A 16,996-nucleotide genomic window follows, 5' to 3' on the forward strand; every position below is an offset into this window, starting at 1 on the left:
CAGTCTGATGTCCAACATGTGATGTCAGTATGGTCCTGAATGACAATGGTGCCAGTCTGATATCCAAAATGTGATGTCAGTATGGTCCTAAATGAAAATGGTGCCAGTCTGATATCCAACATGTGATGTCAGTATGGTCCTAAATGAAAACGGTGCCAGTCTGATATCCAAAATGTGATGTCAGTTTGATTCTAAATGAAAATGGTGCCAGTCTGATATCCAAAATGTGATATCAGTTTGGTCCTAAATGAAAATGGTGCCAGTCTGATATCCAAAATGTGATGTCAGTATGGTCCTAAATGAAAATGGTGCCAGTCTGATATCCAACATGTGATGTCAGTTTGGTCTGATGTCCAACATGGACAGCATAGCAGCCATCTTGAAAATCTTGTTATTGCCATACCTACTGAATGGACAGTCATATCAACATCAGGTTTTCACCAAAAGACTTTTATGATGTCTGGTTGATTCTAAATGAAAATGGTTCTACTTTGATATCATAAATGTCCTCCACTGTGGCTGTCTTGAAAATCTTGTTATCACTATTTCTTCTGAATTGACAGCCATATCAACTTGGGTTTTGTTTAAAAGCTATCTGATGATGTCTATTTGGGTCTGAATAAAAATGATGATAATCTAACACCTAACATGGCTGCCACAGTGGCCATCTTGAAAAATCATTATTATTCCACCTTTTGAATGGATTTGATATCAACATGGACCTTTTCCTTTCAAGACTTTTAAGATGATGTCTTGGTCCTAGCTGATCTGTCATCCAGTATGGCTACTGCAGCAGCCATCTTGAAATCTTGTTATTGGTACTCCTTCTGAATGGAATGTGCTATCAGCATGTGTTTTTCACACTGAATGACCTCTCAGTATAATCACCACAATGACAATCTTATTCTTCTTGATGGAAAGTAATATTGACATGAAAATTTCTTATGATGTCTAGTTGGTTCTAAATGAAAATGGTTTCCTGCAGACATTCTGTATGGCTGCCATGGTGCAAATATTGAAAATCTTGTCACTAATTTGCCTGAACAGATGGTCATATTAGCATGATGTTTTACCAAAAGTCCTCTAATGGAGTATAACTTGTCCTTAATGTAAATGGTGCCAATATTGCATTTGATATTTCTACCACAGTGCTAATTTGAAAATCATTCAAGAATATCAGTAATGGTTTCAACACACAGCAGTTACAAAGAGGAAATGGTTGTGGCTTCATGGAGATTCTTTTCAGACAGTTGAGTGCCAATCAATGTAATATTGTAACATGCTATGAAAATAGTAAATCTTAAATGCTGAATGAGGGTAAGTCAAATTTCATTGAAATCATTAGTAGACAAAAATTAAAAGAAAGTACAACCTAACCAGCTGGCACATGATGTAAAGACTGATCCAAGTTTATACAGTTTCCTGTTAGACACTGGTTATACACAAGTAAATAATTCAGATAACTAGACATAGTTTTTTTCCTCCCACTATTTTATGTGTAAGAATATTATTGTAGAATAAGATACAGAGGATGTGTACCAGTTGCTGCAAAGAACTTGTTATTGTACAGTCATTAATCATTGATGACTTTCTTAACAAGCAACAGTTCCTGCATGGAACTCATTATAGTACAGTCATTAATTATTGATGACTTTACGGCAAAAATTAGTTGCTGCAATGATCTCACTATAGTATAGTCATTGATTTTTTATATAACAAACACCAGTTACTGCCAGGATCTGACTATAGTACAGTCTTTAATTATTTATGACTTTTATAACAAGATCAGTTGCTGCAAGGATCTGACTATAGTATAGTCATTAATTATTGATGACCTTGCATCTACACCTTAAAAAACTCTGCACAGAACCATTACAAAATAATACGCTGGTTCCATATGGCAACTGACGCAAATGATTTATTGTTACTAACATCCATCCATCCCATCCTGCTGTATCCATCCATAATAAATCTCATTTCCATCCATTAACTTTGATAAAGCTATTTGGATTGGTAGGAAACTTGATATTAAGAAGACCTACCACATATAAGCTTCATACTGTACATGTATTAACAAGGCCTGCCACATATAAGCTTTATACTGTACATGTATTAACAAGACCTGCCACATATAAGCTTCATACTGTACATGTATTAACAAGGCCTGCCACATGTAACCTTTATACTGTATTAACAAGGCCTGCCACATGTAACCTTTATACTGTATTAACAAGGCCTGCCACATGTAAGCTTTATACTGTATTAACAAGACCTACCACATGTAACCTTTATACTGTATTAACAAGGCCTGCCACATGTAACCTTTATACTGTATTAACAAGGCCTGCCACATGTAAACTTTATACTGTATTAACAAGGCCTGCCACATGTAACCTTTATACTGTATTAACAAGGCCTGCCACATGTAACCTTTATACTGTATTAACAAGACCTACCACATATAAGCTTCATACTGTACATGTATTAACAAGGCCTGCCACATATAAGCTTTATACTGTATTAACAAGACCTACCACATGTAACCTTTATACTGTATTAACAAGACCTACCACATGTAACCTTTATACTGTATTAACAAGGCCTGCCACATGTAAGCTTTATACTGTATTAACAAGACCTACCACATATAAGCTTCATACTGTACATGTATTAACAAGGCCTGCCACATATAAGCTTTATACTGTATTAACAAGACCTACCACATATAAGCTTCATACTGTACATGTATTAACAAGGCCTGCCACATGTAACCTTTATACTGTATTAACAAGACCTACCACATGTAACCTTTATACTGTATTAACAAGACCTATCACATGTAACCTTTATACTGTATTAACAAGACCTACCACATGTAACCTTTATACTGTATTAAGAAGGCCTGCCACATGTAACCTTTATACTGTATTAACAAGACCTACCACATGTAACCTTTATACTGTATTAACAAGACCTACCACATGTAACCTTTATACTGTATTAACAAGGCCTGCCACATGTAACCTTTATACTGTATTAACAAGACCTACCACATATAAGCTTCATACTGTACATGTATTAACAAGGCCTGCCACATGTAACCTTTATACTGTATTAACAAGACCAACCACATATAACCTTTATACTGTATTAACAAGGCCTGCCACATGTAACCTTTATACTGTATTAACAAGACCTACCACATGTAACCTTTATACTGTATTAACAAGACCTACCACATGTAACCTTTATACTGTATTAACAAGGCCTGCCACATGTAACCTTTATACTGTATTAACAAGGCCTGCCACATGTAACCTTTATACTGTATTAACAAGACCTACCACATATAAGCTTTATACTGTATTAACAAGACCTATGACATATAAGCTTTTTATTAATATGACCTACCACATATAAGCTTTTTATTAACATGACCTACCACATATAAGCTTTTTATTAACATGACCTACCACATATAAGCTTTTTATTAACATGACCTATGACATATAAGCTTTTTATTAACATGACCTACCACATATAAGCTTTTTATTAACATGACCTATGACATATAAGCTTTTTATTAAAATGACCTATGACATATAAGCTTTTTATTAACATGACCTACCACATATAAGCTTTTCATTAACATGACCCATGAGATATAAGCTTTTTATTAACATGACCTATGACATATAAGCTTTTTATTAACATGACCTACCACATATAAGCTTTTTATTAACATGACCTACCACATATAAGCTTTTTATTAACATGACCCACCACATATAAGCTTTTTATTAACATGACCTACCACATATAAGCTTTTTATTAACATGACCTACCACATATAAGCTTTTTATTAACATGACCTACCACATATAAGCTTTTTATTAACATGACCTACCACATATAAGCTTTTTATTAACATGACCTACCACATATAAGCTTTTTATTAACATGACCTATGACATATAAGCTTTTTCTTAACATGACCTACCACATATAAGCTTTTATTAACATGACCTAACACATATAAGCTTTTTATTAACATGACCTACCATATATAAGCTTTTTATTAACATGACCTACCACATATAAAGCTTTTTATTATTATGCATATTTAATTTATATTGTATGATTGAACTGTGTCCATAATTGAGGGTAAGAGTTCTGACTAATGCCTTATTATTCTGTAAAGATCATGTTTGCAACTTAGAATGTTCTGTAAATGAATTTGATGGGAAAATGACCATCATAATAGTTCTGTTATTGTGTCTAAGTTTTTAAAAATAAAAGTAGTGATAAACAGAATTATTCATTCCATATATTAATGTCTGTTCTTGTGGAATCAATTTTGCTTGTGTTCAGTAATAATTTGTGAGGATTTATTTATTTAAATTATTCATTAGAATAACAAAGTGTTCATTGACTTTAGGACTAAATAACTGTTTTCGAATTACTATGAATTCATTTTAGGACATTTTGAATGATATCATTGTGATACATAAAGACTTTTGGCACATTAGCACAATCCAGGTCATTGACACATCAGACTTAATAAAACTTTTAGGACTATTTTGGATTTATTTCACAATACTGTAAGTTGCTTTTACATTTTCACCTTGTATTTTAAGGAAAAAACTATTGTTGAGTTTTAGAAAACTTGGTGGGTTTTGCTCTTTTCTGTTATTTAGTTTAAGACCATAGAGCCATAACAATATTTGTAAGACATATCACATATCAGCTTTAACAAAGTATATATGCTTTATATTAACATGGTCTATCACCTATAATCTTTATATTCACAAGACTATATTAACCTTGTAACTAATTGTCACCAAAATAGTACCTGCAAGTAATTTTCCTTAAAACAAGTACATTGTCACTAATTGTCCATAAAATAGTACATTGTCACTAATTGTCCATAAAATAGTACCTGTCACTCATTACCCATAAAATAAGTACTTTGACACTATTGTCCATAAAATAAGTACCATCACTAATAGTCCATAAAATAAGTACCATCACTAATTGTCCATAAAATAAGTACTTTGACACTATTGTCCATAAAATAAGTACCATCACTAATAGTCCATAAAATAAGTACCATCACTATTGTCCATAAAATAAGTACCATCACTAATTGTCCATAAAATAAGTACCATCACTAATAGTCCATAAAATAAGTACCATCACTATTGTCCATAAAATAAGTACCATCACTAATAGTCCATAAAATAAGTACCATCACTATTGTCCATAAAATAAGTACCATCACTAATAGTCCATAAAATAAGTACCATCACTAATTGTCCATAAAATAAGTACTTTGACACTATTGTCCATAAAATAAGTACCATCACTAATAGTCCATAAAATAAGTACCATCACTAATTGTCCATAAAATAAGTACCATCACTAATAGTCCATAAAATAAGTACCATCATTAATAGTCCATAAAATAAGTACCATCACTAATAGTCCATAAAATAAGTACCATCACTAATTGTCCATAAAATAAGTACTTTGACACTATTGTCCATTAAATAAGTACCATCACTAATAGTCCATAAAATAAGTACCATCACTATTGTCCATAAAATAAGTACCATCACTAATAGTCCATAAAATAAGTACCATCACTAATAGTCCATAAAATAAGTACCATCACTAATAGTCCATAAAATAAGTACCATCACTAATTGTCCATAAAATAAGTACCATCACTAATTGTCCATAAAATAAGTACCATCACTAATAGTCCATAAAATAAGTACCATCACTAATTGTCCATAAAATAAGTATCATCACTAATAGTCCATAAAATAAGTACCATCACTAATAGTCCATAAAATAAGTACCATCACTAATAGTCCATAAAATAAGTACCATCACTATTGTCCATAAAATAAGTACCATCACTAATTGTCCATAAAATAAGTACCATCACTAATTGTCCATAAAATAAGTACCATCACTAATAGTCCATAAAATAAGTACCATCACTAATAGTCCATAAAATAAGTACCATCACTAATAGTCCATAAATTAAGTACCATCACTAATAGTCCATAAAATAAGTACCATCACTAATTGTCCATAAAATAAGTACTTTGACACTATTGTCCATAAAATAAGTACCATCACTAATAGTCCATAAAATAAGTACCATCACTATTGTCCATAAAATAAGTACCATCACTAATAGTCCATAAAATAAGTACCATCACTAATAGTCCATAAAATAAGTACCATCACTAATTGTCCATAAAATAAGTACCATCACTAATTGTCCATAAAATAAGTACCATCACTAATAGTCCATAAAATAAGTACCATCACTAATAGTCCATAAAATAAGTACCATCACTAATAGTCCATAAAATAAGTGCCATCACTAATTGTCCATAAAATAAGTACCATCACTAATTGTCCATAAAATAAGTACCATCACTAATAGTCCATAAAATAAGTACCATCACTAATAGTCCATAAAATAAGTACCATCACTAATAGTCCATAAAATAAGTACCATCACTAATAGTCCATAAAATAAGTACCATCACTAATTGTCCATAAAATAAGTACCATCACTATTGTCCATAAAATAAGTACCATCACTAATTGTCCACAAAATAAGTACCATCACTAATAGTCCATAAAATAAGTACCATCACTAATAGTCCATAAAATAAGTACCATCTCTAATTGTCCATATGATAATAGCTTAATGAGTATTTACACAGATTGTAGATCAATCTAATAGATAAAGAAATATATATGTTGTCATATGAATTTTGCCATGAAATATCAATTATTGGAATCATGTTAGCTTTCTGGAAGAAAAAAACCCAGAGTGACCAATTTATGAAAGGTCATATATAATATAATATATCTAAGTGTCTTGCACTTTACAACAACTATAAAATATTAGTCCAGGTACAGGAATGGTCATTTTTATAATCAAGGGCATCAAATGATGGATGGAGGTCATAATATGACAGCAACAATCCAATAACCAAGGTTTACTCTTGTGTTATTTCTCCTTGACAGCAAGAAGCTGTGAGATTTATGTTCATGTCAAAATTACTGTCTGTGAAAATAAGTCACGATGTTTTTGTGGAATGTAATGTACTGGGGAATAGTTACAGCACACTGTTTCTTAGATTAAAAAATATAATTTTGCCTACAAGAAGATGAAAGACTTGGATTGGATGACTTTTTTCAGCATGGTCAGCACTTTTTTTACAGTAGGCTTATTTTCTTACTATAGGATATGGTTTTGCTCCCTACCCTCGTGTGAAAAAGCAAGGTGACAAAATTTCACATTCCTAAGCCCTATCCATCCTTCCATCTGTCTATCTGTTAATCACACTTTCATTTTCACTCTAACTTTGATACCATTCTGGATGAGACTTTGTTTACTTCTACATAATTACTAGAAAGTCACTGTTACCAGTCTATGCTCTGAAAAAAAGTAACAGAAAAGAGTGATGGACAACAGGCTTTGTAAAATTTAACGAATAGTTTTTTTTCCCTAGAATACAAAGTGAAAATGAGAAAAAAGAACTTATGGTATTGTGAATTAAATTCAAATATAATCCAAGAATTACAGACACAAGTCCTAATAATTAAAGTCCTGAATCAAACTCATTTCAAGTTTAGAATAAATCCAAAAACTGATGGTGATGATGTGTCTGTTGTAGATCCTAATGTGTTGATGTACCAACAGTCTTTTGTTGAATCACAAAAATACAATTCAAGGTTTGAATACCATATAAATTTCAGTGAATATCTTTACCCAAGAATTTTATCAGAGCACTTTTGTATTTCCAGAGAAAATAATCACTTGACTTTAGTAATTTGAAGAAATAAAATTCAGCCCAACTTGACACAACATAAGATACAATTTCAAGGTGCTAGACCTTAGAGCAACTGATAAAATCCTCTCAGTTGCACTATATATAGTTCTCTACTTGACCTCAGGTAACAATCAGCATTTTCTATAAAAAAAATATTACCTAGTGGAAAATAACCTTCTAGAATGATCCTGATGTTTACAAAACAATAACCTGGATTATGTATAATTCACTTAGGGAAATTCCAAAACCCATACATATAGAGAATAATTTAGCTATATATTAGTTGTTTACATTGAATAAAAAAAGTCAATTTGGGTTAAGCAGAAATGAACTCAAGTTTGGACAAGGTCAAGTCCAACATACAATGTTATATTACAACAGCATGCAATGAAATAAAAAAAAAATTAAAAAACTTACAAACATTCAATGTAAATTAAATATACACAAGTCACACACCACATTTGTAATATTTTCTCTATGATCAAGGTCATATCCAGTCTTTGTAAGCCAGGTAATATACTGGCTTCATGATCAAGGTCATATCTTGTCTTCATGATCAAGGTCATATCTTGTCTTCATGATCAAGGTCATATATTGTTTTCATGATCAAGGTCCTATCCTATCTTTATGATCAAGGTTATATCCTGTCTTCATGGTCAAGGTCATATCCTGTCTCTATGATCAAGGACATATCCTATCTTTGTGATCAAGGTCATATCCTGTCTTCATGATCAAGGTCATATAGCTTACACACAATGGTTGGGGGTACTTGTTGACATACATACATAACCCTGCGGGCATTTTTCCAAGTGCTACTAGACATTTTGATGCTTTAACATGGTGGGTAGTAAAATGAGGACTATTACTTATTACAGTCACCTCTAGGCATAAATAAGCCTGCCAAATAAGCCTACCAAATAAGCCTACCAAATAAGCCTGCCAAATAAGCCTACCAAATAAACCTACCAAAAGAAAATGGCCTACCAAAAAAGCCTACCAAAAGAAAATGAAAACTTTAGAACAACAAACAAAAGTATGCTTTAAGAACCTAACCTTTGAAATGTATTGCATGGAATATTGTTAACCAAAGGAATAAGTTGCCCTTCTCTACCCCTTTTTAATGAACTAACTGAACTGCTTGGTTGGTGATAGCTCTATTAAATGTCTGAAAAAAGAACAACGTGAAAAATAGACCTTGTCATTTTTTAATTAAGTTTATTTGGTGACACCTTTATTGATTGTGTGACCAAGAAACAATTTGTTAACTAGATCTAGTGACCTCTGATTTTTTTTTCTTAAGGTGTTTATCATACAGTTTCATGGATGAACAAATCAAAGACAGTTTTGTATAATTATATTTTGGAATATCCAATGACCACTATCTGGTTGGAATATCCAATGACCATTGTACAGTTGGTATATCTTATGACCACTGTCCAGTAGGAATATCCTATGACCACTGTCCACTTGGAATATACTATTACCAATCTATGGTTAGAATATCCTATAACCAATCCCTGGCTGGAATACTCCTATGACCACTAACCAGTTGAAATATCCTACATCCAAATGTCCAGTTGGAATATCCTATGACTACTGACCAGTTAGAATATCCTATGTCCACTGTCTGTTGGAATATCTTATGACCACTGTCTGGTTGGAATAGCCTATAACCAATGTCCAGTTGGAATATCCTGTAACCAATGTCCAGTAGAAATATTCTCTGACCACTGACCAGTTTGAATATCATATGACTGCTGTCCAGTTGGAATATCATATGACCACTGTCCAGTTGTAAAATCTTATGACCACTGTCCAGTTACTCAAAGCATAATTATGCTAGTCAAAATCTTTTAAGTGTCTGGCATGTCTGGCAAATAAATCAAATTTAAGAATGATCTAATTATATAAGGTTTATTTAATGAACCTGTCAACATTCCATAATATTTATACAAAGTGTTCTGAAGTGGACAAAAAGTGTATGCAAGTGGACAAAACAAGATATTTTTAAAGAAGTTTGAAAGAAACTGTATTGCAATAACTATCTGAAATTTATTTATAACCTGTTGACATTCCATAACATTTTCCCCATGCTTTAGGTGTTAAATATACTGTGATCACCTCCATTTGTCAGGATAGGTGTATGGTGGGGTGATGATAATGTGTTAATTCCCCTAATATTTATTCCCATGCTTTACTATGGGCATAGGGATAATGTAAGACCCTTAATTAGTCTGGGTGGGGTGGGAATAACCTGTCTTAATATTTATCCCCCTGATATATTATTGGTTATGGGGATACCCTCCATGGTGTGGCATTGGGTATAATCTATTAATTCCCCTAATATTAATCCCCATGCTTTAGTGTAGGCATAGAGATATTGGTACCCTCCACTGTATTAATCCCCATGCTTTACTGTATATTGGTACCCTCCACTGTATTAATCCCCATGCTTTAGTGTAGGCATAGAGATATTGGTTCCCTCCATTATATTTATCCCCATGCTTTAACATAGGTATAGGGATATTGGTCCCTCCATTAGATTTTTCCCCATGCTTTAACATAGGCATAGAGCATTGATACTCTCCATTATATTTATCCCAATGCTTTAACATAGGTATAGGGGTATTGATACCCTTCATTATATTTATCCCCATGCTTTAACATAGGTATTATGGGCATTGATACCCTCCATTATATTTATCCCCATGCTTTAACATATGTATTATGGGTATTGATACCCTCCATTATATTTATCCCCATGCTTTAACATAGGTATTATGGGTATTGATACCCTTCATTATATTGATCCCCATGCTTTAACATAGGCATAGACCATTGATACCCTCCATTATATTTATCCCCATGCTTTAATATAGGCATAGAGCATTGATACCCTCCATTATATTGATCCCCATGCTTTAACATAGGCATAGAGCATTGATACCCTCCATTATATTTTTCCCCATGCTTTAACATAGGCATAGAGCATTGATACCCTCCATTATATTTATCCCCATGCTTTAATATAGATATAGGGGTATTGATACCCTGAATTGTCAGGGTTTGGTGGGTAGAGAGGATTTAGAAATAGACAGAAAAAATCTTCTTGTATTGTGATAGCAATTTTTTTGCAGATTTTGATTACATTAAGACTCTTGTGTCATGATTCAGATCTTTGAAACCTTCATGAGTCAAAATTACTGTTCTGATTTCTATTTGCAGCTGAACTCAGATGTTATTATGGCCTGGATGAATTCAAGTGGTAAAGGAGTCGTCAGTGATAGGTAATATTAAGTTTTGGATTTGCTACCATATTTCTAGGTTGGTAACTAAAAACGTTTTCCATCTGCTGTATACATGAAGAGGCAACTAAGGGGATGCAACTCTTGGGATGAATTATTTGAAGATGTTCTGCATAAAATGGTCTTTGTTTTTTGTTTTTTAATTTAGTGAAATTTATTTTGAAAATACACATGCTTTAGCATAGGTATCTTGACCTGATATTTTAGGATTTTCCCCTTTATGCCATTTATCTTTCTCTTGCATATCTTTTTTGGGAAAGGGGCTGGATTTCTTGCAAAACCTTTATTTTATTTTGTTGTCTCAAGTTACATAGTTTCTTCAGTTAGAGGGATTTAAACTGCCTGGAGATTTGGTAAAGTTTTTTATGTTATCAGTTTTGTTATCCAAGCTATTGCTTGGCATTATAAAGCCAATATTGTGCTGATGTGCCCTATATTTACATAATGCTTGCTTGAAAAAAGAAGCAAATCAAAATGTATCGGTCTTGGTCCCATAGTCACGAAACATTCTGAGCACAAAGGTTATACTCATAATCAAATTTTGAGAAATTTCAGTCTCATAACATTCACTTTTAATGAAGATGGACACACAGAAATGTCAGGATGATTGTACTGTTTGTATTCCTACATAGATGCCTATTACAGTGTTATCAGGAGACTAGTCAACATATGGTTTCTACTTTTGGTGACTCGAGTCCAAGTTCAGTTTTTGTATTCAATCAGTTTAATGACTTTTGACCTAGAAACTCAACTCCCATACTGTAATTTAGTCAAGCAAAATGTCTTCTAAAGGTTACTGATGACTTTTTAACCACAGAGAATCTTAAGTCATTTCTAAGTTGTCAGATATCATCTTACTAAGGGTTTGATTATTATCTTGATTTGTAGAATGAAATGCCACAAATACATTTTGGTGTGGTAGGACCATATTCAGTACTTATTTGCGATGACTCTATGTTTAGTGGTGTGCATTTATAGAAATTTCACCATTAATGCAGCTTCCGACTGCATAAACAAGTTCCGCACTCTTCTGTAGTCCAGGAATCCACAATCATGTTATGTTTCTAATACAAACCTACAATCATGTCAAAATTGCATCATTGGCATTAATGTTCTTATGGGTTAATATAACTTATGTTTGGCACTAAAATAACCTTGCATACATCTGTACAAACCCGAGTATAAACCCGAGTACAAACCCGAATATATAATGAGGTTCAATGAAGTTATGCATCTGATGTTGCACATATCCACCACTGAATGATTACTGTGCTTATACAAAGCATCATGGTTTGTGTGGAATCATGGCAACCTAACTGAATGCTGTTGAGAACTGGCATTATCATGTGTAGCCATAGATTGACCTGCTGTTTCCTAGCTTGAATCTATACCATCAATGGTAGGGTCTTCATGAGTTGTGGGAAAGAAATCAATAGAAGGTTGGCCAGTCAATGCTTTCTATAAATCCTTGTGAACATCATAATATGACTAATCATCAGCACAATAACATACAACCTATCCCAGGTTAACCATCTCATTGGATGGTGGCACAATAACATACAACTAGTCCCAGGTTAACCAGTTCACAATCTTATTCAACAACATTTGAGTTATCCTGTTTCAGCTGGGCCAATGATTAATGCGCAAACTGAGTTTGGAAATATTTGACTGGAACTATGCTTGGGTCGTCTAGGTGTGCAGAAGAGAATATCACATTGACTTTTCTTTTTCATGATACCATCGACTGATAGAGTTGTTGCATACAACACAATCATGTCTTGATATTGTGACGTGTGACTGATAGAGTTGTTGTTTATAACACGATCATGTCTTGATATTGTGTGACACATTTGTGACTGATAGAGTTGTTGTATATAACACAATCATGTCTTGATATTGTGTGTATGACTGATAGAGTTGTTGTATATAACACAATCATGTCTTGATAATTTGTGTGTGTGACTGATAGAGTTGTTGTATATAACACAATCATGTCTTGATATAGTGTGTGATGTCACATGAAAAATTCAAGTCCATCTTGAGTTCAAACATATAATAGTCCAAATGCAATTACTGGAACTTGTTTTGATGCAGAGCAAATAAGTTCATGTTCATTGGCAGACACAATAACTGAGGTTTACAACAAAGTCATTTGCAGTGATCTCATTCCTGCATTAGCAAACTTACCAGGTCCACCATGGAGTAAATATTCTGTGAAGACACATACCTCGGTATCACTACTGTGGACCTGGTTAAAGACTTAATATAAGAATTGATTCTAATGACCTTGAACCAAAGCCTGGTGAAGAGCTTATTAATTGTGTTGATACTGCATGTTTATAAAACATCCGACATTATCTGTGTATGTTAAGGTGCCAATATAGGTCTTATTCATGAATTAAATGTGTTTAATTGAACAGTTGGAGAATGAATCACTAGAAGTATCATTGAAGATTGCATTTGTTGGGGAGAGTCCACTCACTGGAAGTAAAATATATTGACATAAAATGGCGGATTTTATCCTAACTATATAACTGTCTTTGTGGTTTTGGAGAGATTAAATGGCCATTGAACAATTGACAAGCATTACAAAGTTCACCCATAGATAATCCACCATAGGATACAGGATGATCCACCCATTGGATATAGGATGATCCACCCATGGATGATTCACTCATAGGATGTAGGATGATCCACCCATATGATATAGGATGATCCACCCATCGGATATAGGATGATCCACCCATGGATGATCCACTCATAGGATATAGGATGATCCACCCATAGGATATAGGATGATCCACCCATAGGATGATCCACTCATAGGATATAGGATGATCCACCCAAAGGATATAGGAAGATCCACACATGGATGATCCACTCATAGGATATAGGATGATCCACCCATATGATATAGGATGATCCACCCATGGACGATCCACTCATAGGATATTGGATGATCCACCCATAGGGTATAGGAAGATCCACACATGGATGATCCACTCATAGGATATAGGATGATCCACCCATATGATATAGGATGATCCACCCATGGATGATCCACTCATAGGATATAGGATGATCCACCCATAGGATATAGGATGATCCACCCATAGGATATAGGATGATCCACCCATAGGATGATCCACCCATATGATATAGGATGATCCACCCATAGGATATAGGATGATCCACCCATCAGATATAGGATGATCCACCCATGGGATATAGGATGATCCACCCATAGGATATAGGATGATCCACCCATAGGATATAGGATGATCCACCCATAGGATGATCCACCCATAGGATATAGGATGATCCACCCATATGATATAGGATGATCCACGCATAGGATATAGCTTTAGGCTACTCAGAGTGGCATCAGGATTTCTACTCCAGTTTTGAGTATAAACTTGGAATAAATCTCATCAAGATCATGGAATGATTTGCAATGAGCAAGATTCATACATGTTAATGAAATCATATTTACTGGTCTTGATGCCACCTTGAAAGCCATATTCTGATCTGATTCTGGTTAAACTGGTTATATGTTTATATCACCATCACTAGCTGGATCATCAATTCATCTTCTGATTCTGGTTAAATTTGGAATACATGTATATGTTTTATATCATCAAGATCATGGACAGTTTCAGTAACAAGCAAGATTCATGCATATTAATTGGACGATCTTGAATCTGATTGGTTTGTTATGATTCTAGTATGCTTTTTGTCCAGTATTGATAAAAAATGGAACATAGTCTTAAATGACTAAGATCTCACATGAGGATTGAAACAAGCTAATGATGTGATCTTGAATCTGATTGGCTGAGTTTGTTATTGCATTAAGCACCATATTTCTGATCCAGTTTGATCAGACATGGTAAATAGACTTAAATGATTAAAATTTTGAATGAGTACAATTATAAACAAGATCTGTGCATATTAATGAGTTGATTTGCATCACATTTGCTGAGCCTGTGAACTATTTCTGATATAAAAAATCAAGGTTGGTAAATGAGCTTATCTCATCAAAATATATAGGTAAATAATTTTATTAATGAGCAAATATATATTGATGAGATGATTTTGCATCTGATTGGGCAAGTTTTTGCCACACTAGTTGCTGTATTTTAGATAGGAGTTTGATCAAACTTGGTAGGTAGGTCTGTGTCATCAAGATCTTGGTTGAGGTTGAGAATAATTGAGTAAAATTTATTATTATTGATGTAACCTTGATTCTGATTGATTGTCAACACTAGCAACTAATTAGAATTGATGAATCCTGTTAAATAAGCTTATTAATCTTGCTAAATAACCCTTAATGGAGGATGTTGAAAGAGTTTGATTATGAGCAAGACATGTTCATACTAATGAGCTAATCTTGTAAAAGGATTAATTAAGCTTATTACCAATCTGGAAACTGAATCCAGGCAGAATTTTCTCCAGCTTGGTAAATAAGTTTTGATCATCATTGTTATAGGCAGATTCTGTAATAAACAGATATGTTGCATCTGATTGGCTCTTGTGATACTGTATATGCCTGCATAGTGAATGTTCAATTGTTTAGTTACATAAGACAAATGAGTAATGTCAGGCCCACTTGGGCTTCTTGTTTAATTATGTCATGAAGAAGGTGGTGAGGGGTAGCATTCTGCAGGATTTTGTGTGAACAATTACCCAGATGACCAAGGACATGACAAATTAAAACATTCTGCAGTTTTTAAATTCACTAGAACCTTCTTTGATGACAAAATATGTTGACTATAAAGGATGAATGAATTTGGGGCAATATGTCCAATCTGTAAAAAAAAAAATTTGTAACCATTCATTTTGTTTGGATAAATTGATTCTTGGGTGAAATAGGTTTGAATGTTTGAATTCAGCTATAATTTATCTTTTATTTTTGTTTACATTTAAATTTTTTCTGCATTATTCAGGTATGTTGAGAGTTCCAAGATTCTCCCAACTGAAGATGGCACCACTTCAAGTCTGTATGATGTTAATGTGACAGGCATTGATGGCTTACTGAAGTTGGAATTCAAACGTCCACGAACAACATTAGATAATGCTATCAAAGACTTTCAGTTTAACGACACCAACTGTGCCTACTTCCTCTTTTCTTTGAATGGTTCAGCAATAGCACCAGTCTCTAAACATACAAACAGATACGTAACATCTCAGAAGATTTGCCTCTCCTCTACATGTGCTGTGGGTAAGTCAACATTTGGTATCAGTGTCACTTAAGCCTGGTAATCCTTATTAAACTCTACCCATTATTTAGGGTATTCCAGTCTTGTTTGACTAGCAGTAATACAGTATAACAATAAAATATAATGGTATGATAATAATAATAATAATAATAATAATAATAATAATTCAGTAATACATGTCCTATCTTTTCCGGAATTAGTCTCCTGTCCTAGGATGTTATTTGTAATTGGAGGTCTAGAAAAAAAAACAAGATGATCCCAGTCTATCCAGAATAAAAAAGCAAGATGATCCCAACCTGTCCAGAATATAAAACAAGATGATCCCAGTCTGTCCAGAATATAAAACAATATGATCCCAGTCTGTCTAGAATATAAGACAAGATGATCTCAGTCTGTCTAGCATATAAAACAAGATGAATATAAAAAAGATGATCCCAGTCTGTCTAAAATATAAGACAAGATGATCTCAGTCTGTCTAGAATATAAAACAAGATGATCCCAGTCTGTTTTGAATATAAAACAAGATGAATAAAAAACAACAAGATGATCCCAGTCTGTCTAGAATATAAAACAAGATGATCCCAGTCTGTTTTGAATATAAAACAAGATG

The 16,996-nt window shown here is 33.5% G+C and overlaps 1 protein-coding gene across 1 annotated transcript in view; it reads left to right on the forward strand.

Annotated features, from left to right (window-relative positions):
• The window catches only part of LOC149777676 (uncharacterized), a 75,569-nt gene that overhangs the window by 47,822 nt on the left and 10,751 nt on the right, over positions 1–16,996 (forward strand). The window contains exons 4-5 of the mRNA XM_089940387.1: positions 11,091–11,152; positions 16,114–16,388. Of these exons, the coding sequence (XP_089796513.1) occupies positions 11,091–11,152; positions 16,114–16,388 (337 nt within the window). The remainder of the gene's footprint in view (positions 1–11,090; positions 11,153–16,113; positions 16,389–16,996) is intronic.

The sequence above is a fragment of the Sinohyriopsis cumingii genome, chromosome 17 (assembly GCF_028554795.1).
Source record: "Sinohyriopsis cumingii isolate HCF-2022 chromosome 17, ASM2855479v2, whole genome shotgun sequence".
Lineage (NCBI taxonomy): Eukaryota > Metazoa > Mollusca > Bivalvia > Unionida > Unionidae > Sinohyriopsis > Sinohyriopsis cumingii.